Source organism: Pleurodeles waltl, chromosome 10 (genome assembly GCF_031143425.1).
Source record: "Pleurodeles waltl isolate 20211129_DDA chromosome 10, aPleWal1.hap1.20221129, whole genome shotgun sequence".
Lineage (NCBI taxonomy): Eukaryota > Metazoa > Chordata > Amphibia > Caudata > Salamandridae > Pleurodeles > Pleurodeles waltl.
Genome location: NC_090449.1, coordinates 144087347 through 144114459, shown reverse-complemented (window position 1 = coordinate 144114459; position 27113 = coordinate 144087347). Strand labels below are relative to the sequence as shown.

At 43.0% G+C, this 27113-nt stretch overlaps 1 protein-coding gene across 2 annotated transcripts in view; it reads right to left on the bottom strand.

Moving 5' to 3' along the window:
- Nucleotides 1-1347: 1347 nt before the first annotated feature.
- Nucleotides 1348-27113, bottom strand: part of ARPC1B (actin related protein 2/3 complex subunit 1B) — an 85264-nt gene continuing 59498 nt past the window's right edge. For both annotated transcript variants that reach the window (XM_069210020.1, XM_069210021.1), the window contains 5 exons: nucleotides 25854-26060; nucleotides 23066-23141; nucleotides 9036-9232; nucleotides 3168-3258; nucleotides 1348-1699 (listed from right to left, as the gene is read on the bottom strand). In XM_069210020.1, the coding sequence (XP_069066121.1) occupies nucleotides 1661-1699; nucleotides 3168-3258; nucleotides 9036-9232; nucleotides 23066-23141; nucleotides 25854-26060 (610 nt within the window). In that variant the 3' untranslated portion in view covers nucleotides 1348-1660. The remainder of the gene's footprint in view (nucleotides 1700-3167; nucleotides 3259-9035; nucleotides 9233-23065; nucleotides 23142-25853; nucleotides 26061-27113) is intronic.

The following is a 27113-nucleotide window of genomic DNA, read 5'->3' as shown; positions in this document are numbered from 1 at the left end:
AATGGAAATGTCTTTTGGCGCACACATAAAAAAGCACAAAGATCTTCCAAATCAATCTCACTCTATCATGCGAAGACACACACACCGTTTTGAAACTACAGCTCAACAAACTTTCTACTAACCACCACCAACACAATATACACTATTAATCTATGCTACCTTGAGGTCGATGGCTTGCCTTCCCAGATCTGTACGAAAAGTCACCATGATGGGGAGTACGCTGCCATAATAATCGTTGTTTGTGCAGTGCAAAATAACTAGATATCCTAGATAATTCAGCTGTGGACTCTCTCTCTACAAACACAGTACATAGTCATAGTCATGATTTTCCTGTTCCAGAAATATTTAGGAGTATGTACTCGACATATGGGCTTTGAACAACTTTCTACAAAGGTGAAAATTCAGGACGGAATATTAGTAGGAAATAATTCCAAAGCTCCAACAAAAATCCAACAAAAATCCATTTGGTGATTCGAGTGCCTGGAGGCCACATATTTGTCTATAGATGTTTATCGAAATAATTTTAGGTGATTTAGGAACTTCAACCTGATTGATTTCCCTCATGAGTGTTGATTAAATGCCTCGCTTTGCCACCAAGAAGTTTGGACTTACATATTGTTCTACAAATTACTAGTTTTGTAATTCCTGCGTCCATCTTTCAGAAGACCAAGACATATCTTCCAAGGATAATTAACTGCCTCTACAGCTTTGAATTTTCAACAAATACTAAAAAAAGTAATCCTCAAGGAAATGGAAAGTTAAATACTCAATAGTTGCAATGTCATGTTTCCTCATACTGATGGCAATACAAAGGGTGATCACTGTTACCATAGGCTTTAAAAACCCTGTTAGAGTTGATGTCATGTTTCCCACTAATTGGCAGGCAATCCATGCACCTTGTCAACAAGATCTTGGACAGACAATAGAAACTGGGAAGAGCAGGATCGCTAACAATAACCTTTATTTATTTTCTGCACCACTGCTGTTGGTAGTCCATGTACTGTCTGTGGAGTTGCTCCCTACAATTCATTAGGGCAAGCAAAAGTTATATTTCAGCATTTTTTTCCAAATAGATATGAGTCTTCATTAAAACGTAATTACTTACATCTAAAGTATAATCACTCTTCAAACGTAGATTATTGATTTCATAATTATTCTATCTTAATTTAGATTTTAAAAGTGCTATTGAGGATAGACTCTACATTGCCACCTTTTGCTTTCCTCAACTCGAACGGCATTGACTAACCTTTGGTTCTATACGCTAGATGCTTCTCACCTGTGGTTATAGCAAGGGTGTCGTCTTATGTATAAAGGTTCACCGGAATTGTTACAAAACTTCATCAGCCATTGTGTAAAATGAAAATATTGCACTTTATTTTTTAAGAGACTATTTTAAAGCAATGTATGACCTGCATATTTAGTCACAAATTAGAAAATACTCCCAGAACTCCAACAGCGGATACTCTAGAAGGTGCTACTGCAAACTTTTTAATAGTAATTCAACCCCCATAAAGCTTTCCTTATTATTATACTACAATTATTGTTTCCTGTTTTACATTTTTTGGCAACTGTTTCAGTTATAAACTCAATTGGTAAGCAGTACTGGCATCAGCCTTTGTAGCAAGCATTCAGAAGCAAGGAGCAGAAGGCAGGGGCTCCATCACTTGATCTTCAGATCTTTCAGGCTGGACTCCAGGCTCTGCAACGTGAAGAAGATCACAGATTAATCACGTTAATTGTAGCTGCTGATAGATAATGTTTCTATGTAGAAAGGGTGGGTCTCTTTGTATGAAACAGAGGTACCATGAACGACAATCACGGCTTGTTGTACAAGAGGAAGGTGGAGCTTAGTAATGGTCGAAGCCCATTCAGTCAGGAGACACACTTTTTTCTGACTTGGGAGCTTCTCCAAATGTAGACAGTATTGCCTTTTAGAGGAAGGCCCATGTGGCTCTTTGAGCTTTGAAGGCATATTTTCAATTAAAACTGATTTACTTATATGAAAATTTCAATCATATTATTTCCTCAGACAAGTATGCTAAAACTACATCAATGAAAAGTATCACAAAAAAATCCTTTGTGTTTATGTGCATTAATCCCACATGCAGAAGTGTTTTTCTGGTTCAAGGCAATCATTGGCTACAGGGCTTAGATTGTGATAACCAGAACATTGACCACTGATGTCCAGGGGCTTAACCATACCAGTCAGTCAAAAACTGAGCATCAAATACACCTTTTTAGCACTTGTCACTCTGTGTAGCAATGTAGTTGAGCTGTCAAAGGTTTACTCAAGGATATGGTATGATGTTAAAGACCCAGGACCCAAAAAACTGTCCAGTAGTCGTTTTTAAATCAATGTCCAGTCAGTGCTTAATTTTTTAATAAAGTGAGAACTTTACTATCCACACTCAGCGCAATAATGTGCATACATACCAGAGGCCAACTGTGTTTACTCTATTTTTCTGTAATACTCTAAACGGTTGCTTGGGAGAACGCTTAGGGTGCTCCTATGGAACAACAGTCAGTTGTACTTATAGTGTAAATGTCAAGAATAGTCACTGGCACTCTCTATTGGGGATTTCTAAAATAGTGGATAGCCAATCAGGTCTGAACAAATTGCGTATACTTCCTTCAGGTTAGTACAGGCTTCTCACTGCTCCGTTCTTTATCCTTGTTAGTTGAACAGTACCCTATTGTCCCTTTCAAATTTGTTAGCACATGCAACTTCGTTATTGAGCGCAGTTCTGAGAGATGAGTGCCCTGCATGGCCCACTGAGAGATGGTAGCAGAGTTCTCGCTCTGGCCAAGCTAACATGACCGCAGTCTGTGACAAGTGCACCTGCATGGTTAGTTTCAGCCACATAGTGATAGTGTCAATACTAGTTGAATGACAGTGTGGGTCATGGTGTATTGAGGAACCTTCTAATATTTCAGCAGCAGGTGCATTAATGATTGTAGCAAAGCATCCTGGACCATATCTGCCTATAAAAGTGTACTGAGGAAACATCACCCAATGTAGGGTCTACTTTTACTTTCATTAGTTTGTGGCTATTTTTTTTAGTATGTGCCAAAGGCTGCAAAATTAGAAAAATAACTCACAGGAGTTGTACCAAAAGTGACAAGCTGCCACCTATTCACTACAATGTTTCAGACAAAAACATACTTACTTTGACATCCCAGATGCACATGCCTCCATCCATGCCAGTGGTGCAGAATTTGGAGCACTTTGCCTTTCCACCATCTAGAACGGATATTTGACTGCAGAATAAGAGACAAGGGAAAATAGTATTACTTATTTATAGAAAAGGACAACTTTAACTTATCAAAATGTTAAACTTTGGTTGTTACTGTATGCCCTCTTACTCCTTGTACCACCAGATCACAATAGATTTGCCTAGCCAACTCTCCTTCATGTCTCATTGGTGGACAGGAACTGGACAAACAAAGTGGTTTAGACAATGTTGGACTGTAGAGTTTAATTAGATCCATGCATCGTCTTGGACAAGGATGAGTGTTGCTCTAACGCTTTATCAAAAGGCATTTTACTGTGTAAGTGTCTAATCAACATTTTGTCAATATGCTGCCTCAAAGATGTGTTTTGAAGCTGTTTTGTGATGAATTGTCAACTGGATCCTGTGGGGGACTGTACCAGTTTTAACTCTATGATTTGAATCCGAATCCTGAAATGTACTTTCTTCTGGCATTATATGAAATTATGAGTTTATCATGTTCTTGCTGGGAAATAAGCGGAGCATCCCTGTTTTGGTTTAAGATCTGTTTTATTAGTTTCAGCAAGGTAACAAGAGTAGAACAATAGCCCACCTACATCCACCGGCCAGTTAGAAAACCTGTACTGTAAAAATCCATGGGCTAGAAAGAGGAACAAGTTAAATTCACAACCAGGAGGGGCAGTGGGCAAGACCAGGAAGAACAGAGGGGAGAAAGGGAAAGGTAGCATGAAGGAGGAGGGGGAAGTAGACACCAGTCTCAAAGCCATAGTGGCTGGAAAGTGTAGGGGCAGAGGAGACCATCATTTCAGAGGACCAGAGGAGTCTTGATCTGGGTGGGTCAGGTAGAGAATCCGCAGGTATAGCAGGCACGACACTTCTCGGAATTTATCAGAGAGATAACAGATAAAAGGGCCCCAGGTCTTACAAAGAAGGGTAAGGTGTGGGTCACTGCAGCAGTCGATTTTCCCAGCAGCCACAAGAGCTTGCGCAGCCAATCTAGATCCAAAAGAATTTCATTGGTATCCCACTTATATAGGAGACCTGTTTCGCAGCTCCCAACGCCTAAGTGATCTCCCAACCCCTTATGGACTTCAGAGGGTGTATCAGGGGATCAGGAAGGCCTAATAGAACATAGCTGGGGAATCATGGGATGCCCGTGTCAAACATGTCATTCACTGCAGCCATCACCTAATTCCAAAATTAGCTAAGTTTAGGGCATTGCGACAGCAGGTGGATGAGGGTGCCTATTTGCCCACAGTGGTGCCAACATGCACTGTCTTTCTCATATTCCGTTGGGCAATCCTGGCTGTTGTCAAGTATCAGTAATGGGTGATCTTTAAAAAACATCTCTTTGCTCATGGTGTTACAAGCCGAGGCACGGGCACGGTGAAGGATATCACTTCAATCTGTCTGTAAAGGTGCGTTCACATTCCCCCTCCCAAAGACGCCTCATAGGTGACTTTACAGGCTTTTGTATGGTAGTAAGGAAGGCATACATATTGGACAGGTGGAGGCTTTTCAGAGGAGCATGTAAGGAGCCGATTTTCAAATGGGGCAAAGGGTTGGCTAGCATGGGGGAGAAGCCAAGGTTGCATCAACCAGTGGCAAATAGCCAGGTATTGCCAACGGGCTGTTGAGGGGATCGCAAAGACCGACTGAAGCTCTGGAAAGTCCATAAGGCCAGACTCGTCAAGCAGTTCATCTATCTGCTTGCAGTCGGCCTTTTGCCAGGCCATGAAAGCAGAGTTGCTTTGTGCCAGGGGGAAGTCCCTGTTTCCTATTGTTGGTGTCTGCAGGGATAACAGGGTGGAAAGTCCCGGTCGAAGTTGCACCTTATCCCACACTCCCGAAATAGAGCGCACCACCGGGGAGACGTACACTCCCAAAGGGTGATGTGGTTTTGGCAGCCAGTGTACCTTCATGATCAGAATGACCCCTACCATCTGGTCAATAAAGCACCAGTACTTTTTGGTTATGGCCCGGGACCATTCTACCATGTAGCATAGCTGTGCTGTCTGGTAATAACATTGTAGGTTAGGGACACCCAGGCCTCCCTCTCTCTGTGAGTGGTATGCTTGTTACTTAGACATCTGTGCCTTTTCCCCCTGAAATCCGAAATAAGGGACTGTAGTTTATCAAGCACCATCTGCATTACATTTAAGATTTTTGGTAAGATTGTCATCTCAGAGCATCCCAGTTTAAAACTCTTTCTTCAGTCTCAACACCAGGATGATTTGTCACCAGAAAGTATGTTAGAAATGGGGTCTATAGTTGGCAGTGGTTTGCATCCTGTTCAAGTAGGGACCATCGCTCTAGTCAGGATAAGGGAGTCACACAGCTAAGATAACTCCTTCTCACCCATTGGTTGCTTGGCTCAAGCAGTCAGGCTTATCTCAGAAGTATGGTATAAAGTATGTGTACACACACACACACACACACCCACCCACAGTAACACAGTGAAAACACCGCAAAAGTACTTCACACATTTTAGAAAAATAGTCAATATTTATCTGAGCAAAACAAGACCAGAACAACTAAAATCCAACAGGCACAAGCAAAAATACGAATTGTTAAAGATTAAATCTCAATAAAGTACTTAGAAACACAATAGCTCCTCCGGGGCTATCATGACGTCTGAATGGAGTCGTTCTCAACAGTCTGATGCCACTCGCCAGAGAGTGCGGGCCGGTCACAGAGTTGCACGGACCCCAGGTACAGTACCTTGGAAAACGATGAGGAAACAAAGATGTTACACAGAGTCAGGGAGGTGAGACGTCGCTAGAGCCAGTGCGGTGTTGGTTCCTTACTGCTACCAGAGAGGTAAGGCGTCAGTTCCTTACTACTAGGCAGGGGAGGTGAGCCGTCGGTTCCTTATGGTTGCATGGGAGGTGATGCGGCATCTGTGGCGAGGCATTGATTTCTTATGATCCAGCTTGGTCAATAAATCCAGCAGGTCAAAACGCGAGTCATCAGCTTCACGGTGTCGCGATAATTCCCCACGGGGCCACATGTGCTGCAGCGGAGTCAGGTGTCACGGATGTCCTTGATACAGCACTTGGGACTCGCGCTGTAGCAGGATTTCAGAGCCGCTGAGGCAGTGTCGGGCCTGCGGCGTTGGTCGCTGCACTCAGCAGGTGCAGGCAGCACCGTGGAGTCTGACAGCGTACTGTTTCTGAAGTCTCTCTGGAGTCGATGTACTGGGTTTCTTCTTGGTTACACCAGAACTCACTCCCAAGGACCCTGGAACTGGATTTGGCACCAGGGTCGGGACTCTCAGCAAGAGAGCCCAGCTGCTGGCTGATGAGGTCTCTAATGTCCCTGAGACTTCTAACAGGCGGCAAGCTCAGTCCAAGCCCTTGGAGAACGTTTGGAAGCAGGATGTAGAAAGCTACGTCCAGTCCTTTCACTCACAGGACAGAAGCAGCAAGCAGCAGGCCAGCACAGCAAAGCAACAGGCAGAGTGGCAGTTCCTCCTACAGCATCTTGCTCTTCTTCAGACCAGAAGGATTCTAAACTTGTGGGCTCAGAGGCAGAATACTTATACCCATTTCTGCCTTTGAAGTAGGCAAACCTCAAAGGAAAGTCTTTGTAGTGCACATATGACCCTGACCTTCCTGCCCTGGCCCCAGACACAGTCCCGGGGGCTGGAGACTGCTTTGTGTAAGGACAGGCACAGCCCTCTTCAGGTTCAAGTGTCAGTTCTCCCACCACTCCAGCCCAGGAAGACCCATCAGGAGATGCTGGGCACACCTCAGCTCCCTTTGTGTGACTGTCTAGAGTGAATTCACAAACAGCCCAATTGTCGTCCTGACCCAGACGTGTGTTCCACAACCAGGCAGAGGCACAGAATGGTTAAGCAAGAAAATGCACATTTTCTAAAAGTGTCATTTTCAAACTTACAATTTAAAAAACAACTTCACCAAAAGAAGTATTTTTAAATCTTGAGTTCAGAGATCCCAAACTCCACATCTCTATCTGCTCCCAATGGGAAATTACACTTAAAAGATATTTCAAGGCAATCCCCATGTTAACCTATGAGAGGGATAGGCCTTGCAATAGTGAAAACCCAATTTAGCAGTATTTCACTTTCAGGACACGTAGAACACACCAGCACATGTCCTATCTTTTAAATACATGGCACCTGACCCATGAGGCTGCCTCTGGCGTACCTTAGGGTGACTTACATGTAATAAAAGGGAAGTTTGGGCGTGGCAAGTGGGTGCACTTGCCAGGTCGAAATGTCAGTTTAAAACTGCTCACACAGACACTGCAGTGGCAGGTCTGAGGCATATGTACAGGGCTAGTCATGTGGGTGGCACAATCAGTGCTCCAGGCCCAGTGGCTGCATTTGATTAACAGGCCCTGGGCACACATGGTGCACTATATTAGGGACTTACAAGTAAATCAGATATGTCAATCATGGATAAACCAATCAACAATACAATTTAGACAGAGAACACTTGCACTTTACCCCTGGTCAGCAGTGGTAAAGTGCCCAGAGTCCTAAAGCCAGCAAAAATTAAATTCAGCCCAAGATCAAAACGGGTGGTCAGAAGCCAATAAGACAGTGGCTGCTCCTCTGCTAAGGCGGGGGAGCATTGCCTCACTGCTTTATTCAGTGAAGGGAAGGGAAAAATGCAATATTGTTATAATTTTATTTTTTTCTCTGGAGCTGGGTTAGATCAGGGTGGGCTGTGCTGGAAGAGGATGGCTGGAAGAGTAGTTTGTTCACATAAGCGCGCAATGCGCTTTGGCTGGCCGTGTTGGGCCGGCTAAACAGTCATGAGCACTTTGCATTTCTCCTCCCGGCTGAATTGAACAGCTGGGATGAGAAAGTGCACAGGGCTCTACTCACTATTTGCGCGCCGAAGCAGGCCGCTCAGACCAATCACGAAGCATGACAGCAGCGTTGTAATTGGAGGGCAGTCTGGAAGCCTGTGTGCTTCCAGGAGTCAGCAAAGAGAGAGACAGAACCGTCTCTCCCAATATAAAAAGTAAGTTTTAAAATTATTATTATTTTTTTTTTTATATACCACCTCCATTGACACTTAGCCGCCATCGCAAAAAGACAGGGGAAACCACGCCAAGAGCTGACAGGGATAACAGTATGATATTATGTGTTTGAAATAACGCAAATATATATCAAATATGTATTTTTCAATCACATTTCAAGTTTTTTTGGTTCATTTTTCATGAAAGATACAAGCCATGAAGTGACATTTCATGCCACAGGGATGTTTTGATGGGGTCCATTCAGGTTCTGATGCAAACTTCATATAGTTGCCAGAAGTGTTCACCATTTATGAATCACACAGCAGATAAACTCCGTCTTTCCCTTCTTTGTTAAATTTAAAATGTAGGTTACTTTTTGAAATCGACAATATACTTTGTGGCAACAAGCATAAAAAGTATATTCACCACATAAATAATTGAAATATGCCAAAGTTAACTACTAATAAGTCTAAACTCCTCACTCAACTTTTAATAACTTGAAAATAGGAAGGAAAATAGAAAATGAAGATGAAAGATATAAGAGATGAAAAAAATCCAGTAAAATAATTAAGTAATACTTTCCATGTGGAAAGTGCATAAGGATTTAATTATCTAAGACAAGTTATGTTACAGTGCATGCAAGTTTCCACATGAAAACAGAAACTCATTCAATCAGACTACAACAAGGAGAAAACATCTATTTGATCTCGGCCCCCCCTTTATCAAAACAAGCACAGCATCACAGAGTCCTCCAACTGGCTTTGAAGAGCAGTCTACACATGCATTCCTCTTCATGCGAAACACTGTTCTTACCTGATGCTATTTTTGTGCAATGAGTCCAGGGTGGCATTGTCCGTTTCGGAGCTGGCTTTTTTATCCATGTTCTGGAAGCGCTCGCGAGCTGTAAGTCCACGCTGTGCGTTCTGCTTGGGTACATCAAGCCTGCCCCCCAAGGAGAGGGTTCCCTTTCCCTCATCGTAGGTATACAGGATTGGGTAGCAATCATGACCCTGGAATACACCAATTGAAAAGACTCAAGGTTCATTAGCTTGCTGATCTAACGTATGAAAACAGAACTGTTCTAGGACAAGTATTCACTGAAGTTAGGAGCTGTGTCTACCCAGCTGGGCTGTCTGACGTGATCGAATTCAATATAGATAAAAAGGGATATCCTATTATTAATGCCAAATAATGGTTACCAGATCCATCCATTAAACCGTTTTCTTTGGGTTTCTTAAAACACTGTACTCTAAAATGTTGTGTGACTACTGGAGTTCACCACACTCCAGGTGGTTAGGGGATACCGCTTGCACATTTGCAAACAGCTATTCCGCATGTGTTATGTTTTGCAATGTGATGGGATGTCGTGTAGAATGGTGGGGCTGTGTGGTTCCAATTCCCTGCGTGGAATGTGGAATCTTGGGGGGCGGTGGAATAATGGCAGTTATTGCCGGGACGGGAGATGAAAAGGAAAAAAGAGAAAACTCTCCCACCCAGTGTCGTCTTCCTTTCAGTGGCGACGAGTGGGTGAAGCAATCCAGGCGGCGAGGTGAGTGTCAGAACATGCTTACGGTCATACTGTGAAGCACAATTCCGGTGCATGCAGCGAGCGTGAAGAGGCTCATTGCTTAGGGGATGGATGCGGCGGAAGACGCTAAGCAGTTCCAAAATGGCAGTGAACTGTTGTGGAGTATGGTGAGCACATCGATTGTGGCATGACAGCAGCTGCTCACAGAGTTGAGTGAACGGTGGAGGTGTGGAACCAAGACCGCACATGTTTGGCGGCCATATTGATTATGGAAAAAATAAAAGGACATAGAGAAGGGACTTTGGACCAGTTGGAGGTGATGTACTGCGCATGTCTGGCGGCCATATTGGCAGGTTCAGGAGGATTTTAAACAATGTGCCCAACCAACTGTAAAAGAAAAAGAAAAGACAAATGCGCAGAAAATCGAAAGGAAATAATTTAAGAACACACAATGATATATTTGATTTTTATTGGAATAGGAATAAAGGAACATCGGAATGTTTAGAGAGCCTGTAATTCAACTAAAAAGGAGCATTATAACTAATCGGAAAGCACACAATTTTGAAGGTGAAAATGCAAAACTAAAGATAGAAAGGAAACTGGCACCTGCACCATTTTTACAGGTGTCAGGAACACCTCCGGTTGGCTGGCAAATGTGGAAAGAGACATTTGAGGCATACCTAGAGGCCATAGATGGTGACACATTTACTTCTTTTTAATATTTAATATAGGTACAGAAGGCAGGAATATATTAAAAACATTGCCCATCGAAGCAGTGAATATCTTGACAGCAGCGGATGAAGGAATTGAATCAACGTCCACGGTAGATGACTATGCTTCTATAATTAGCACATTGGAAAAGTTATTCAACCCTAGCAAAAAAATAGTTATTGAGAGGCATAAATTCCTTCAGCGCACCCAGATTCCGGGAGAGTCAATAGATGATTTTGTAGCAGCTCTCTGTACACTTGCAACAAGTTGCAATTCACTATTAACCACAGAAGACCCAGATTTAGAAACTGCTTTGAAGTTGGCTAGGAGTATAGAACATTCACAACTTTGCATGAGGGCAATGAATAAAAATGTCAAGTCTACAGAGATAAGACAAAAAAAGTGAAATAAGTTGCAAAAACAACCGCAAGAGGTAATAAAGCAAACTAATATGGCGAACAAGAATTTTTATTGTCTAGGAACCAAAAGGAGAAAAGTGAAATGTCATACTACTGGTGTGGAAGTAGATCTCACATGGGCTATTCAAAAGCCTGTGTAGCCGTGAATCAATTATGTTTCAAGTGCAGGAAAAGAGGTCACTTTGCCCGGGTATGCAAGGCACGCACTATCACAAAGAATACGGGCCAGACAAAATTACTGAAAAGAGCTATGTGGAGTCAGATGAAGAAGAGAATGTTATCCTCATTCTCTCATCTGAGAGTCAGGAAGACAACAGGACTGTAGAGATATCAACCATGATGGCGATGCAGAAGAGAAGACCGCCATCTTGCGTGGTTTCTGTGAACAATAGGAATGTGAGGTTTCTAGCGGATTCAGGCTCTCCATTTACATTAAGTCAAGTGACAGATTATAAGGACACTGACAATATGGTAGTGCATGAATCCCACATAAAAAGGTTCGCTTACGGTGGAAAGCAAGTAGACGTGGTTTGAAAAATTTTAAGCTAATTTGAAATTCGATGGGAAATGTGCAGTACGAACTGTGTATGTTGTTAAGGAGAGTGCAAATTTGTTGGGTTGGGATGAACAAGGGGAGTTAGGAATCGTACTGGACCCGAATCACCTAGATATGGTGTTGTCAAAAAGTAGTGGTATTTACAAGATTGGTACGGGGTGATTAAGGATTGGATCAATGATTACCCAGAAGTATTTACAGAGGACTTAGAAAAGCTCAAAAGGTTCCAGCATCGCATTATATTGAAACAAGGTGCCAGGGCTGTGGCTCACAAGATGCGCAAGATGTGCTGAGTTAAAGCAGGAATTGGAAAAAATGTGTTCATTGGGCATAATTGAGCCTATTGAAGGGTCAGAATGGTTGGCTCCCATAGTTTTGGCATGTAAGGCAGACAAATCCTTAAGACTTTGTATGGATTTGAGAGACTTAAATGCCAATATTTGGGTTGATCGTCAGCCACTACCAAACATTAATGAAATGTTGGCAACTTTGAAAGAAGCAAAACAAAAAAAAAACACCTCACTTGACAGATCCTCTGCATACCATCAGGTAGAGTTAAGTAGGGATTCTAGACACTACACAGCATTTGTGACTCCTGAAGGTGCATATAGATATGTCTGTATGCCGTTTGGACTGGAATCGGCATCTGCAGTATTTCAGCGTTTGATGAACAAGTTGTTTGATAACAAAAAAGGAGTCATGTATTTTCAAGACGATATCTTGATACTTGGAGAAACTGTTGAAATGCACAATGAAAGAGTAAAGGATGTGTTGGAAGTTATTAGGTCGAGTGGGATGACTTTAAGGAAAGACAAACACAAGTTTATGAAGGAAGGCGGAGATTATTCGGGACACCACATATCAGAAAAGGGTGTTGAACCCAAGATGAAAATATTGGATGCGATTCGACTTGCACCTACACCTGCAGACAAAGGCCAACTACGTCTGGCTTAGTAGATAACTATGCGAAGCTTGTGCATCATTACTTAGACATAGCAGCATGTTTACATAATCTTTTAAAGAGAAATGACAAGTTTACATGGGACAAGGAGTGTGACAAAAGATTCGAGTTAATCAAAAAGAGTATAGCTGATGTGCATCCCTGCAAGGCTTTTGATATTAATGACATGTATTATTTCAACTGATGCAAGTGCTTCGAGAACCTTGAGGGGGCGGAATCTACGTACTCTACAATTGAAAAACAATCCTTAGCCATTTGGGGGAAGTGTAGAACGTTTTAGAAATTTCCTGTGGGGAAAATAATTTATTTTAAGAACAGACCATAAGCCATTGGTAGATCTTTTTACCACAAAGGGAGGAGGCAGGGCCACTTCTCGCATTGCAAAGTGGCAATATAGACTACAGGAATTCAACTACAAACTAGAGTATATGCCGGGTGTGAAGAATCGGGTGGGTGATTGTCTGTCAAGATTACCTTTGACAGGGTGTGAAGATGAATCAGACATGGTACATGAATTGGAAATTGTGTGTGAGGAGAGTTCTGTTGGTGAAGTCTCTAAGGGAGCATTGCCGGAGCAGGAGTGGGTAAATGCATATTTGAATGATGAAGAGTTGCAGGAAGTTAAGAGTTGTATCACAAGCCGATGGCCTCGCATGAAAAACACCCTAGAAGCTTTAATTTCCTACAAAAGAGTTGAAGAGGAGTTATCCATTGTCGGAATATAATGCACAGAGGTAGTCAGTTGATACTCCCTGACAGTTTGAGGAAAAAAGTGTAGACTTGGCATACGAGGGGCATCTTGGGATTTGTGCTATGAAGCATAGAGTTAGAGAGGATTTCTGGTGGCCTGGAGTTAGATAGAGCAATTGAACACTATGTGTGGGACTGTTGTATATGTGTATTGAATGATAAATTTCAGGTGACGTATCCTTCCCCGGTGAACCTGATTGAGGTTAAAAATATGCCATGGTCTCAGATGGCATTTGATATCTCAGGACCATTTGGGGTAATTGGAAGTGCACTAAAGTATGCCCTAGTAATGGTGTGCTACATGGCCAAATGGCCTGAAGTGAAATTTGTGGATCACGTAAACACTGATTCTGGCATTATATTTTTTAAAGGAGTGTTCCTGAGGGAAGGTTTCCCGGAAGAGATTGTAACTGATAATGGGACACAACTAGTTTCAAAAGAGATGGCAGATTTCTTAGTTGGCTTGGGAATAAAGCACATTCTAACATCCCTTTATCATCCTCGTAGCAACGGGTTGGTGGAAAGGTTGAACTGTGTCATAAAAGACTATTTGCAGTTGGCACTTGTAAGTGGGCTACAGTAGAAAGAAGCTATTGAAAACTTACTGTGGGGGATTAGGACAGCACCCCATATTAGCACAGGGATATCCCCATTCACATTACTAAGAGGTAGAGTAGCTGGTTTGAAGTTAAATAAGGAATGGATGGCTAGGAAGAATGTTGATATGGATAAGTTGGGAAATGTGATGAATGTTAAATCTGCAGGTTATTGGCTGTTCAGGAAGGAGACTAGGTGAGGATTAAGAGACTGGGTTTTGTGGGAAAGGGGTTGTCTAGGTTTTCTTCTCCTGCAAAGGTGAGCAAGGTTCTAAATTGCGTGGTTGTGTTAGAAAATGGGAAAAATTGAACCAATCTTTTCTTTCCATTGTACCGGAATCTAAAATGGGCTATGTTGGCAGAAGGATGGGTGTACAAACAAGAGAAGGTTACATGGATGGTAGTATGGACAGGAGAGTGTCAGGAAGAGTGAAGTCTTGTCTTATGAAATTCAAAGACTATAGCATGTATTAGTGGGTATGCGCCAATTACATGTGTATCTGTGTATATATGTTGATTTAAGCTATTTTTTTGTTCACAGTTTTCATTCTATTATTGTGAAGGAAGGGAGTGTGATAGGATATCATGTAGAATGGTGGGCCTGCGTGGAATGTGGAACCGTGGGGGGCGGTGGAATAACATCAGTTATTGCCCGGATAAAGAGGAATAAAGAGAAAACTCTCCTACCCAGTGTCGTCTTCCTTTCACAATGTAGTTGCAATAACCCAGTGTCTCATTCCTGTGACAAGGCACCAGAGCTTGTGTATGGCTGGTAGCATGCTAATCACTGGGAGTGCTCTTGACAGAAGAGTGTGCATGTGTCTGTCATGTGTCCTACATGGGTAGGGGAAACATCTTTTACCACGCAGTCAGAACCACGACCTGCCTTTACAATGCAGTCACTACCACGACTATGACATTACCATGCATTACTTTACCACACAAGTCATTACAACGACTTGCCTTAGGGGGCACGTTGTTGGACTGGTGTTGGATTATAAAGTCCACCATCTTCCTTACTGTTGCGTAGACTGGAGTTAGAATAGTAATTTATTCTATTCCAAAGTCCAGCGAGTTGTAACGACTTGAGTGGTAAAGTAATGCTTGGTAACGTCACAGCCATGGTAGAGACTGCATTGTAAAGGCATACGGGAAATGCCTACGGGGTTCCGTTATACAACCCAGGGGTAGTGTTTTCAATCTGTGAGCGAGGACGATTGGTGAATTCTTCTTTTGTTTTGTTGCTCCCTGTAGACATAAAATTAAAGCCAATATAAGTGACGGATACTGTGCATCAGCATTAGATGCTGATGTATGGGTAATAGAGAGTGAGTGCAGTTTGGCCTATGTGAAAGTTTTTTCAGGTGCTACGTGTATGGCACAGAGAATGCTTAAACTATTTCCATGGTGACACTGTCATTATTTTATGCTTTGCGCAACGTTGTATTAATCTTCCCCACATACATTTAATATAAATTGTGATTTTTCACAGCTTGAGTTGACCATAGTTAATGTAGTTAATGTAGGCATCAGTTTAAATAATTTATGATAACATTAAGTATTCCTTTGGCTGTTGTGCACTTTTCTTTCAGAAGCCAAGCTGTAACTGCAAATGCCAACTAAATACATTATTTTGTTTAAAGTTCCTATGTGAATGTTTATCTGTATGCGTTCATGAACTGCTAAATAATGAACTGTTGCACTTGTGCTGAGAATGCGCCAACCGCAATGACTCATACAGGAGTGGCAAAGGAGCAACCTATAGCAATAGCCATTAAACAAACAGTCTTTGTATATGCTTTGGTGGTCTATCCAGGAGCAATAGGGTGAACCAGCATTCTGTGCCTATTATATAGAGGTCCCTCGAGGAGAGCAGAGGAGCACATGAGAGGAATGTACAGTATTATATGCTCTCTGGGGACTTCTGAGGGGCAAGGATCATCTGAGTGATGAGGAGTGTAGCCAACGTTCTGAAATCCACCTAGACATAGCAGATGAGAAACACACAGATGCCACAGGTAGGTGTCCTTAACCTCTCTGCCCTTTAACTCGATGTTCCTGGAGGAGTGATTATATAGGGCAGTGTGACGGCACATAGGAAAGATCATCAAAGAAATACATCAGTAATAGCCTTCTATGGACAAATGTGAATCCAAAGCCCAGCTATCAGGCCGGGATGTGGACTGGCTGGAAACCAGGTAGGAAAAGACTGATCTACACCTGCACAATGAAAATAAGTATGCAAGAGAAAACAATACCTAGTGCGGAATGTATAAGAGCAGGTAGCACTCAACATTTACTTAATTATAATGCTGCCCAAAGTTCAACTAAAGCATTGAAAGATGCTGAGGTCAAATGGTTTGCCAATAGATTCATTTCAAAAGAATAAATAAAACTAAGTTTTGGCAAAGCCAAAATTTCATGCATTGGTGACCTACTAGCTTTGCTAATGGTTTATAGCCTTGGCGTAGAGCATTCTGATGCTGTGCTGCAAAACGAACAAAAACAAAGTATAAAAAATGAACTATGGGTGGGGGAAGAAACATGGAGGGACAAACAACATGGAGGGGTGTAGAGCGGAGAAGCAACGGGTGAGAAAAGAAGGATACAGATGGGGGAAGCAACAAGGAGGGCGGAGGTAGTGAGGTGAACAAAGAATGAGAGAGCAACATGGGGAGGGCAGGTGTGAAGTACATGGGAGAGAAAGCAACAAGGAGGGGGAAGAACACAAGGATGAACACAACATGGTGACAGGTGGAGAGAAGCATACCTATACCAGAGGGCAGCACAGAATTCAGTGGGAGAGAAGGACACAAGGAAGGGAGCTGGAAAAAACATCCACTCTCATGGAATGCTTAACCCAAAAGAAAAAAAGTAGTCATTGAAAAGCCAGCGGTGGAAACATAGAAGCTAGCATTTCAAAGGAAAGAGATGGTAAAGGGGGTATGGTCCATGGGAGGGAGAAATACAAGATTTACAAGCTGGGGCATGAGTAAGAAGTAAGGAAGTGGGAGTGACAGGAAAGCCAACTGATGGTAAGCAACGGATGGGCTCTAAACCTGTGCCATTGTTTCTGTTTTTGTACTGAAAATCTGTAAAGGACCTGTAATCCTCCTATCTCATGCACCTGCCTCAAAAACCACACCTTAAGTGATATATATTTCTAGTTCACATTAACGGAATCATGGAGCTAGAACCCTATAGGTTTGGATAAACAGCATAAAACTCAACTAAAACAGGCATGTTCCAAAACACCTAAATGTTAGTACTGCGTGTTTGAGCCTTATACAGGGTCAGTAACTTCTAGAATTTAGGTCCCAAGCATGAGGATGCTCTTCTCCTCTAATAATTATTTTAATGCTCTGACAACCCATAATGTTTTGAAGAAAGAGCACAGTATCCTGTCACATACTAACAATTAAATAGTTTTTTTCAGACAGAAGACCAGGCACATTAACTAAGGCTGGTGTCCTTCACTTTAAGATGCTTGGGGATTTTTATTACATGGGTGTTAATGCAAACAAGAAAAATATCATAAAATAAATAGCTTCAGTTTTATATGGCTGTAGCAATTGTTGGTTTTTGTTGAACCTGTGATCACCAATGGTCATCAGTAAGGTGGAATAAAGGATATCTGTGTAACTGCCATGGTTTGTAGCAACTCACACAAAGAACAATGATAAGTGTGGTTACTGTGGAGAGCATTGAGGAGTTTCACAAACAGATGTGCCGATGGTCCACACTGAGCCTCCAGCTGTTAAACATTTACTCTATCTTATGTATGGTCACAAAAATGGTCAATGAGTCTAAAATTGTGTAGAGGAAGATTTTTTATTATCTCATCTCCCTATCACAAGATTAAATACACTGCAGTGATGATTCTGGGGATATAGGGACCCTACTATGTCTATTTATGGTCAACATGTCCCATCCTATGAGTTGTGGCACTAAGGATTGGGGACATTTGTCTGGACAAAAAAAGAGAGGAGACCCATACCTTGTTGTTACTACAGTCTAAGACACGGACACTGAGTAAATGAAGGAACATGTAAATTGTGTTATGAACCTATAAGAAATGACTGTAGTAAGTTTAAAAAGAACATGTTGATTTAAAAAAATATTCTACTGTAACTACAGTTTTGAATTTATACATGAAGAAAAGATAAGAAAAAGCTTGAATCAATATTGGTCATGGATTTTTTTTAGCCCTTCTGATTACATTATCCACGGCATCCTTCACCGCTACATGTGAGCAAAAATACTTATTTGTGTAAAGTCAGTCAAGGCGGTCATCTTACCCAGGGCTACGTATCAGCCCCATGAGTGCAAGAACATGTGAGTATAAATTATATCTGTGAAGTTATAAAAAATAGTTACAATTATATAATTTATCGTATAGTTACATTATCTTAATTTCAGAAGAGATGAAGCTATCATCTGCGAGTTACCTTAGAGATACGCACCACTTGCCCATACAGCTGTACACCTCTTGTCACCCCGCGTACTGAATAAAATCTCTGAGGACTCAGTTAATGCAGGACTCTAAGGTACATCCAGTCACACATACTTTGAAACAGGGTTGGCATTTTGATATTGAGAGAGCATGCATAGTGTGCCATGTTTTTCCATAATGAACGACTTGCAGAGGACATATGGGTTATTGTAGAGCAACAAATGAGGAGCATCAATCTGATGATGTGTCCTTCATTACTAAAGAGTAGCTTTGCTTATAGGCAATGTAGCTTCCTAGTACACAGACATCATGTCATATATGAAAAGGTATGATTTTGCAAGCCAAATAAAACATTTTCAGTTTCTCCGCTTAATATTGATTTTAGTTGAAGTGCAAATAAAATTACTCACTAGCTGTGTTGACAGGCTAATGGATAATTGACAGGCTCTTTCTGGTTTCACTGATGTTGATTCTACACCCTCGGGATTATGACCCGGCCTACCGCCATGGTTTTCGTGCCCCCCCACATACACACAACACCCTCTCCTGTCGGAGAGAACCCGACTTACCTGCTTGCAGGGGGTCCTCCGGCTGGAGACGGTCCGCTGCGCTGCTGTCAGCAGCAGTGTCCGCCAGCAAAACACCGCCAGCCCGTATCATTGGTCATGATACGGTCGGTGGTGTTTTGCTGGCGTGGCGGTGCTGCTGTCAGCATCGCCGCCTTGCCACCATGACTGTCGGCAGTGTTCCGCCAGCATTCTGGCGGTATACCATTGGCGGTCATGATACGCGTAGATGGCTGGTAGCCACAGCGGCGGTACGTTGGCGCCCGTCGCCGTGGCGGTAGGCGGTAGTTACCGCCAATGTTGTAATGAGGGCCTCTGTCTTTGCTACTCTTCATTTGCTTTCAATCGATTGTTCATCAGCCTTAATAGGTTACTGCTCAGGCTGTACAAGTTAGAACAAACTACTTCATGAAAAAATCTAGTCTTTTTCTCATTCCCAGTGTGAACAGGGCTAATTTGTTAGTAATGCCTTCCAGTTACTCGCTGTATGCTCTCACCAGCTTCCTGTTATCACTGTTGTCTCTTCCCAGTCACTCCTGGGCTTTACAAGGTGGTGGAAGGAACGGGTGGAGGATAGTGTCTAGCCTACCTGGGCAGAGCAAGTGGTAAATATGAGAAGGTGAGCAAGGAATGTCTGTACACTCATGAGTCAGACTACAAGTGAGAGGTAAGCATCCTGAACAACAACGCCAGAACCACGACGTCGTTGTTAATGCAAGCGTAACCACGCGTGTGCTGAACAACGCACACGTGTGGTTAGGGCAGAGAAAAAGGGAGTCAGCATTGGGAGAGGACGCGGTTAGTTAAGTGGGATAGTTTTGTGTTTGGGCGGGTGGGGGTGGGTTTTTAGGGGCAGGGGTCGGGTAATTTTGTTTTTAGGGGTGTGGTGGAGGGTTGGGGTAAATTAGTATTTAGAGCGGGTTGGGGGTGTGGTAATTTTGTATTTAGGGTCGGGGTAGGACGCGGTCAGGTAAGTGGGGCTGGGAGAGGGTTGGGGTAGTTTTTAAGGGTGGGATGGTTGGGTTATTATTATTATTCTTTGTAAGGGGCGAGGTTGAGCCGTTAGGGTACTATTGTGTTTAGGGCAGAGGTGGGGGGTCGGGGTAATTTTGTTTTTAGGGGCGGAGGTGGGGGGGTCGGGGTAATTATTTATTTTGGACAGGTTTTAAGGGGGGGTTGGGGTAATTTTGTTTTTAGGGGTGCGGCAGTTTTATTTTTGGGAGTGGGGTCGGTTGTTTTTAGGGAGGGTGAGTGGTTGGGGGTAGGTTTTAGGGCTAAGGGTGGGTGGGAGTATAGGGGTAGTTTTTAGGGGTGGGTGGTGGTGTCGGGGTAGTTTTATTTTTGGAGCGGGTGGGGGGTAAGGGTAGTTTTATTTTGCCGGTGGGGGTTTGGGGTAGTTTTATTTTTATGGAAGGTGGGTGTGTTGGGTATTTATGTTTAGGGCAGGCTGACGGGTTAAACTGTAAACTTCGCACTTGTATAGCGCACTACTCACCCGTTAGGGTCTCAAGGCGCTGTACGCATACTGCTGTGGAACCCCTCCTGGCTTTTCCCTGTGAGGCGCCCACTCCTGGACAGCCCCAGGGTGAAGCCAGGCATCCAAGCACTGTGAGGGCCGCTGTGGAGATTAAGCAAGCTATTGCCCAGAGTTACAGAGTGGGACCCATTAATTAGATTAGGCACCAAGGCGAGAATTATCTGGTCCAAGGGAGTTGAGCCCAAGAGCTGCCGGGGTGGGAATTGAACCCTGGTTCCGGGCCAGATCACTGCATCAGGGTCTGCCGCTCTAACCATTGTGCCACACTTCTCCACAGGTCAGGGTAACTTTGGTGTTAGGGGTGGGGTAGTTTTATTTTTGGGATGGGGGTCAGTTGTTTTTAGGGCAGGTGGGGGTCGGGGTAGGTTTTAGGGCTCAGGGTGGGTAGGGGATATCGGGGTAGTTTTTAGGGGTGGGTGGGGGGTTGGGGTATTTGTATTTTTAGGGCAAGTGGGGTGGATGGCATGCAAAAATCATGCATTCCGTTCCACACATGCCTTTACTAGGCATGCATTTACATTGAAAAATTGTTGTAAAGGCATGCATTGTAAAGGCATTCGTGGAAACAAGGCAGTCGTTCCGACCTGCATGCATGGTTGGCGCATGCATTGTTCCATCATACATCACAGGTGAGATAGTTAAGGAGATTGTTAGAGGGTCTTGAGTGGGTCAAATGGAGGATGACACTGGGATCGGTGCATTGGTGCCCGGGTGAACCAGCTACTCCTTCTGAGAGTGAGTAGTTGAAGCACAAATGCTAACAGTGGAGAACGAGGAGTCTGATTGTAGGTAGGAAGTTGTGGTTCGCAATACTTGACTGGACTACAGCAGATGACCTCCGCCAAGCCTCTGCTTGATCACGTGACGGAGGACGAAACAATGATGCTCCATAGGTTCAGAGGGGAGTAAGGAGAAACGCAATAGGGCTGCCATCAAGCTTGAACCCTGTGTGATATATTTATAAATTAATTTTTAACATTTACTTAGACTCATGGTTCAAAAATGCGTGAAGAGTACCAAATAGGCACAAAAAAAACGTTTGCATGTTGTAAATTGAAGAAACTGGTGGCAAAGAATAAGGGTATTGTGTCACATGCTGTTTTTTGGGAGCTGCTTGATTTATCACATTTTTTAATTTAAAAAAAGCATTGTAAACAAGAAATATGATTTGGGCATCAAGTATGGGCACATATAACCTACAACTAAAAATGTACTACTAATAGTTCTGTTGAAATTGAAAGATGAATGCACTTTTTTTGCAATACTGGAACATGGATTTTCAAATTAAATAAGAGTGAGATTAAGCATTTTCAGGGACAGTTTCCTCCGAGGGCGGCACTAACACTCCATTCGCTTATGTCCCATTCACTTGGCTCCCGAAAAGTGTTCTATACACCACCGCATGACTACGCAAAGATTTAAGAAATATGACTAGATTGCCCCAACCCTGTAGGAAGTTACCTGACTACCCCTGTGACGCTGCACCTGGAGACAGTGCAGAATCACCATCAGGACATTAACAACAAACACTCTAACATATTTGGATGAAAATGTAACACCCTAGAACGCCAATACAATGCACAAAGCCACTGCATCGCCAGTCTCGTAATGAACAGATAAAGTAGAAAACACAAGCAAACACGCCTCAAGTAATGCACCATCGTTATGGAACAATATTGCATCAAAGATTAGGGTTCATTCTTCAAGAAGGAGCTAAAAATGTATCTCTCTCTGGAGACCTATGAGCCATTGATAAGGAAACACGTCCCTCTGTCTTCTGTACCTAACTAGATACCACCCTAGTCGCAATACATATTATTTCAATGCAATTACAACAATTAATTTGACCAGCCAATGTTACATTTTTCCTAGTCCGTGAGTAACAAATAACATTATTTAACGTCTTTCCTTCTCTCCCTCCATTCCCTCATATGTCCAAGCCTTTCCCTGCCTGTTTCTCCATAGAGCCTTGAAGCAACTTTTGTGAAGGATAAAAACTGCATAAGCGGACAACATGACATCTATCTTCCCTCTCTTGTAATTTATCCCTCTTTTATGTTCTCTCAGACCCCCGCTTCTTTTCTCCTGTCCTCTTTTCTTTCCTAAAGTAATTTGGGTAGTATAGTAGTTGTACAAGTAACCATATGGCATAACAGAGTTGACTGGCTTGGCTATCCCTACAGAAGCCATTTTACCACGGATACATTAATCCAGTAGCTTTCCAGCACAGATATTTCTCTGAATTGCACAACCACACTCGTGAGTCATGTTGGCTTAGTGGTGCCCGCCTCCTCATTAGTGGTGCATGAATAGATCTGAAATTTTACACCACACCCATCTCCAGTGAGCATTAAAGTAACATGTTGGTACTCCACGCACTACTGCAGAATGTTCCTATTTCGACCTATGCCCATCATTAATTTTGCTTGTTTCATCTTATATTAAGGATATTTTGTTGTTTTTCTGTTGGCTAACTCAGGTAGGTAATAGGTGATACTTGAAATGGCTGTCTAAATAACACATACGCTAGACTGGGGGAGCCATTAGTAATATTTATAGGGCGTAAACGTGGTCATTCAATTGCATTGTCCCATTAGATATGTAATTATAAGTATCAAAACAAGAGCTGATGTAGAGATAAGTAGGAGGAAAACAAAGATGTACCAACAAACATGAATGTTCCAGAGGTAAGAAATACACTGGTTCACATAGCCTAGTACTAAGTATAGACCTCCAACCTCCAGAAGGTAAATTGTTAGTACTTACAGCTGCCACAATACTGTTCTCGGTGATGAAGGTTACAGTCAGCAGAGGCAGAATCTCAGTGTTCAAAGAGGCGACCCTAGAAGAAAGAGCCACAAGTGACTGTTAGTTCATATTATTACAAACATTGGGGGATTTACCACCTCATAACTTCTACCTGATTTGTTTGTCTCTGAAACCTAGCTCAATATCCAGACTTGATCCCCAAAACTACTCTTTATCAGTCGTGGCTCGCTGAGCCCTGAAGGGCCGGGGGTTGTGCACGCGCTGGGGGGGGGGGTGGAGCGGGTTGGGGGAGACATTTAATTAAAAAAATTAAAAAAAAAAGTACCTGCTCTGTTGCCGCCGTGCCGCTCCTCTTTCCCTCGTCACTCCAGGCACAGGCTCCCAGCCTGCCCTGCGGCCAATCCAGACACTGCTCAGATCACCGTTAGGATTGGCTAGGAGCGCCCAGCCAGGCTGCTCCCAGGCAGACTGGGAGCCTGTGTCTGTTCTCTTCAGCCCGGCAACACAGTGCCAGGGTGGAGAGAGAGCACAGGGCGCATGTGTGTTTAGCCGGCCCAAGACGGCCTGCCAAACATACATGCGCACTGAGGGGAGCGCACATTGGATTCCCCTTGTCTGCGTCATCCCCCATGGCCCTGCCCCTTTGACAATGAAAGGATAATAAACATAGTTTATTATCCTTTAGTTGTAAAAGATTTGCAGTGGTTGCTGCAGGCAGGGGCGACGCTCCTTCGCCATAGCGGAGGAGCCACCCCTGCTCTTTATTCCATCAGGACATAGTAGATGGGATTGGGCGGAGAAAGAGTTATCTTTACATCTTCCCTTGCTAACACATGTCTGGGTTCCCACTTTTCCTGCCCTAGTTGTGAATGCTTGGATCTGGTCTGTTGTTTCTCCTGTCAGAAAAAGTTGATTTGTATACTTTGTTATTGTCCACCCGTTTAGAACACAAAATCAATTCATCTATTTTTAGAACAGTTGGTCTGCCTCTCACTCCTCTACTCTTCTATCATGTTATTGGGAAACCTTAACAGTGGGATGGATGTACCTTGTGTTTACAATTATTTGTGGCTGTCTTTAAAAGGTTGGGGGCAGCTGGTGATCTTGTGTGAGTTAGGGCAAGTTGTACCCAGATGTTCTAGAAGGAAATTCGTGTTGTACGGTCCACTGTGTAAAGCTAGGACTATGTGCCCATAAAATTTGCTCAAACCTTGATGATTTAAGAAGTTAGGCAATCAGAGTAAAGAAATGAGAGTCGGTTATCAGGAATATATAAGATTTGAGTCATCTTGGGGAACATAAAGTTCATTTGTGCCAGGTTGTAAAGTGGGAAAATCTTTCTTTGCTCTGATCTTGGAGATATTCGAGTTTTAATCTCAAGGTGAGTACAATGGTCATGCTCTTTATTTCTTGTACCGTCTTTGGTCTGAGTGCAATAAACTTTCTTCACGTTGATGTCTTTATTGCACAATTCCAAGGAAGGGAAACATGAAGAAGTATTTCTTTCAGTAATGCCTTATTTTTAGAGGAGGTGGTTCTATAGATGGGGACAGCAGCAGTATTTTTTCTGTACACATTGTTTAGAGTGGGTAGGGTTTGATTCGTGGCTCTTTAGAAGAGAAACGCAGTAGTGTTTTTTCTGTACAGGAAGAATTGAGAGTGAGTTGGAGTGCTCTCTTTGTCTTTGCAAAGAGCAGCCGTTTTCCTCTGTACAAGTTAGATGTTTGTAGAGTTTATGGTAGTATTAATTTGTATTAGCAATTAGGATGATAAAGATGGCTGATATTAAGAGGTGATTTATTTCATGGAATTTTATTGTGATGTGAGTAAAAGTGAGACTTAAGTTTTAAAATTACAATTAAAAACTGGTATTTGCCTCATGCTCTGCCTTTCAGCCAACAGAGCAACAGCTCTGGCTATTTAGAGAGCAACAAGGACGACAGGTTGAGTGGGTGAATGACTGTTGGCGTGTATCAATTTAATGTGGCATGTGTGGCACAGTAATGATGGTGGTAAGGAAGGGTGAGTAACCACAAAGTGGTGTAAGCGGTAATACAGGACCTGTAGATCTTGGGCTTGGCCCAGGCGCATGGACGCGAGTGCAACAGAGGCCGCCTACCGCTGTCCACATCAGTAGTCCTGTCCTGGGTGAAGTGTCAGGGGGCACAATGTGCCCTCCACTTCATAAGAAATCCTGCATTAGGCCGATTTCAGAGCACTAAGGCCATCACCGGCTTCTTTTCACAGCACACAATAGCATGTAAAGAGTATTTAGAAACGCAAGGTAGTCCAGGAAGGAAAAATGCAAGTTTCTGTTCCTAACAAAGATGGTCTGTTTGTGTAAAGGCAATTAAATGGGTTTTGGGTCATGAGGAATAGGAATAATCATAGGTACACATATCGCCTTGCAATGTACCTAGTGACATGCAGATCACACTGATGTTAATGGCGACAGTTTTGCAGGCTACATATTTTGAAACCACGAAAACATAAAATTCGAATTTCCCTACATAACATTACTTATGCAAACAAGGGACCAGCTGTGGATATTTGTCAGATTTCCCTATCGGTAGAGTTCTGAATTCAGGCCACAGTAAAAACACCATAAACCAGAAATAATCCTAAATCTTTTTTTTATCAAACGTTTTAACGCCGCATATTCTGGCATACGTTTTCCTGTAAATCCAGCTCCTCTCTCGAGATGGCAAGTAGCAAAAAGCGATGGACTCATAGCTCCTCCACTTTCTCTCATTTCAAAAATAAATATATGAATAAATTAACTTACGCCATTTTCTTGTTGGCATCGGCGATGCAGACAGTGCTGTCATGGCTAACCCAGGCCATGCGGTTGCCGCTGTCCGAGAAGCACACACTGTGTACCCATCCACAGCTGCTGCCTGACTCAAACATCAGCTCCCCGAAAGGCATCTTGGAACCCCAGGGCGTGGGTGCAGGCCGTTCCTCCACTTCTTTAATGTAGGCCGAGAAAATTCTTAGGGAGAGAATAACTTCTATGTTACCATGAAATATGTAAAAGTAAATTTCCCTTACTTTCATACTCTGTTATACAATTAGGATTTGCTTGGTACTAGCACAAATCTGACAGGCACCATTGCAAAACAGTCTATTACTGGGAAAGTTTGTATGATATGGTCTACGAGCTCTGGTCCAGGTATCACCACTTGGACAAAATTGTTTGATCCTTAGCAAACAGCTTTGCCTCATTTTGGATCGCTTCTCTTACCCATCATGATCACTTAGAATTAAGTGTAATATGAAAACTGACACACACCTCCACATCCACTTCATATGTTTAAAAACAAAAGGAAGACCGGTTCATCCACTTGTTGTAGATTGTGTGTTCATTTATTGATTTAAATCTTCAGTGCCACAACCAAAACATGGTTTGCTCCAGCAAATCAGCAGAAGAGTTTTCTCAAAGCAGTATTATCCTGATCCTAAAAGCATTCAGAGCGTGAACTTTGGCTAAATGACCATAACACCAGATGGATGTCATTAGATGTTACAACAATTTATAATAATCAAAGCATCTTTTCTCACCTTGAGTCGGTTAATATTGTAACAAATGCCTTAAGAGGGCTCATGGGCTGTTTAGCCCAAGCAAAACTGATCAGCTGGGACTGTGAGAGCACAAGTTACAGACCAGATGCTGATCCGTATACGGATATTTGTGATGGCATTTAGGACAGAAGCGGAACGGGGTCCGTTCCATCAGTCTTGAAGTTGCATGCGGTCGGGCCGACCAGGCCCCGACGGGGGATCGAAATTACCCCGAAGGGCCACCGGAGCTCTTCAAGATTCGTTGTCGATTTGTTCTAACTAACCCGATACCGAACGAAACAATACCGACTATTTTTTCCGAGATTCTAACTAACTTTCCGACCCGAAACACGGAGCGAAAAGGAACACGTCCGAACCCGATGGCGGAAAAAAAACAATCTAAGATGGAGTCGACGCCCATGCGCAATGGAACCGAAAGGGGAGGAGTCCCTCGGTCTTGTGACTCGAAAAGACTTCTTCGAAG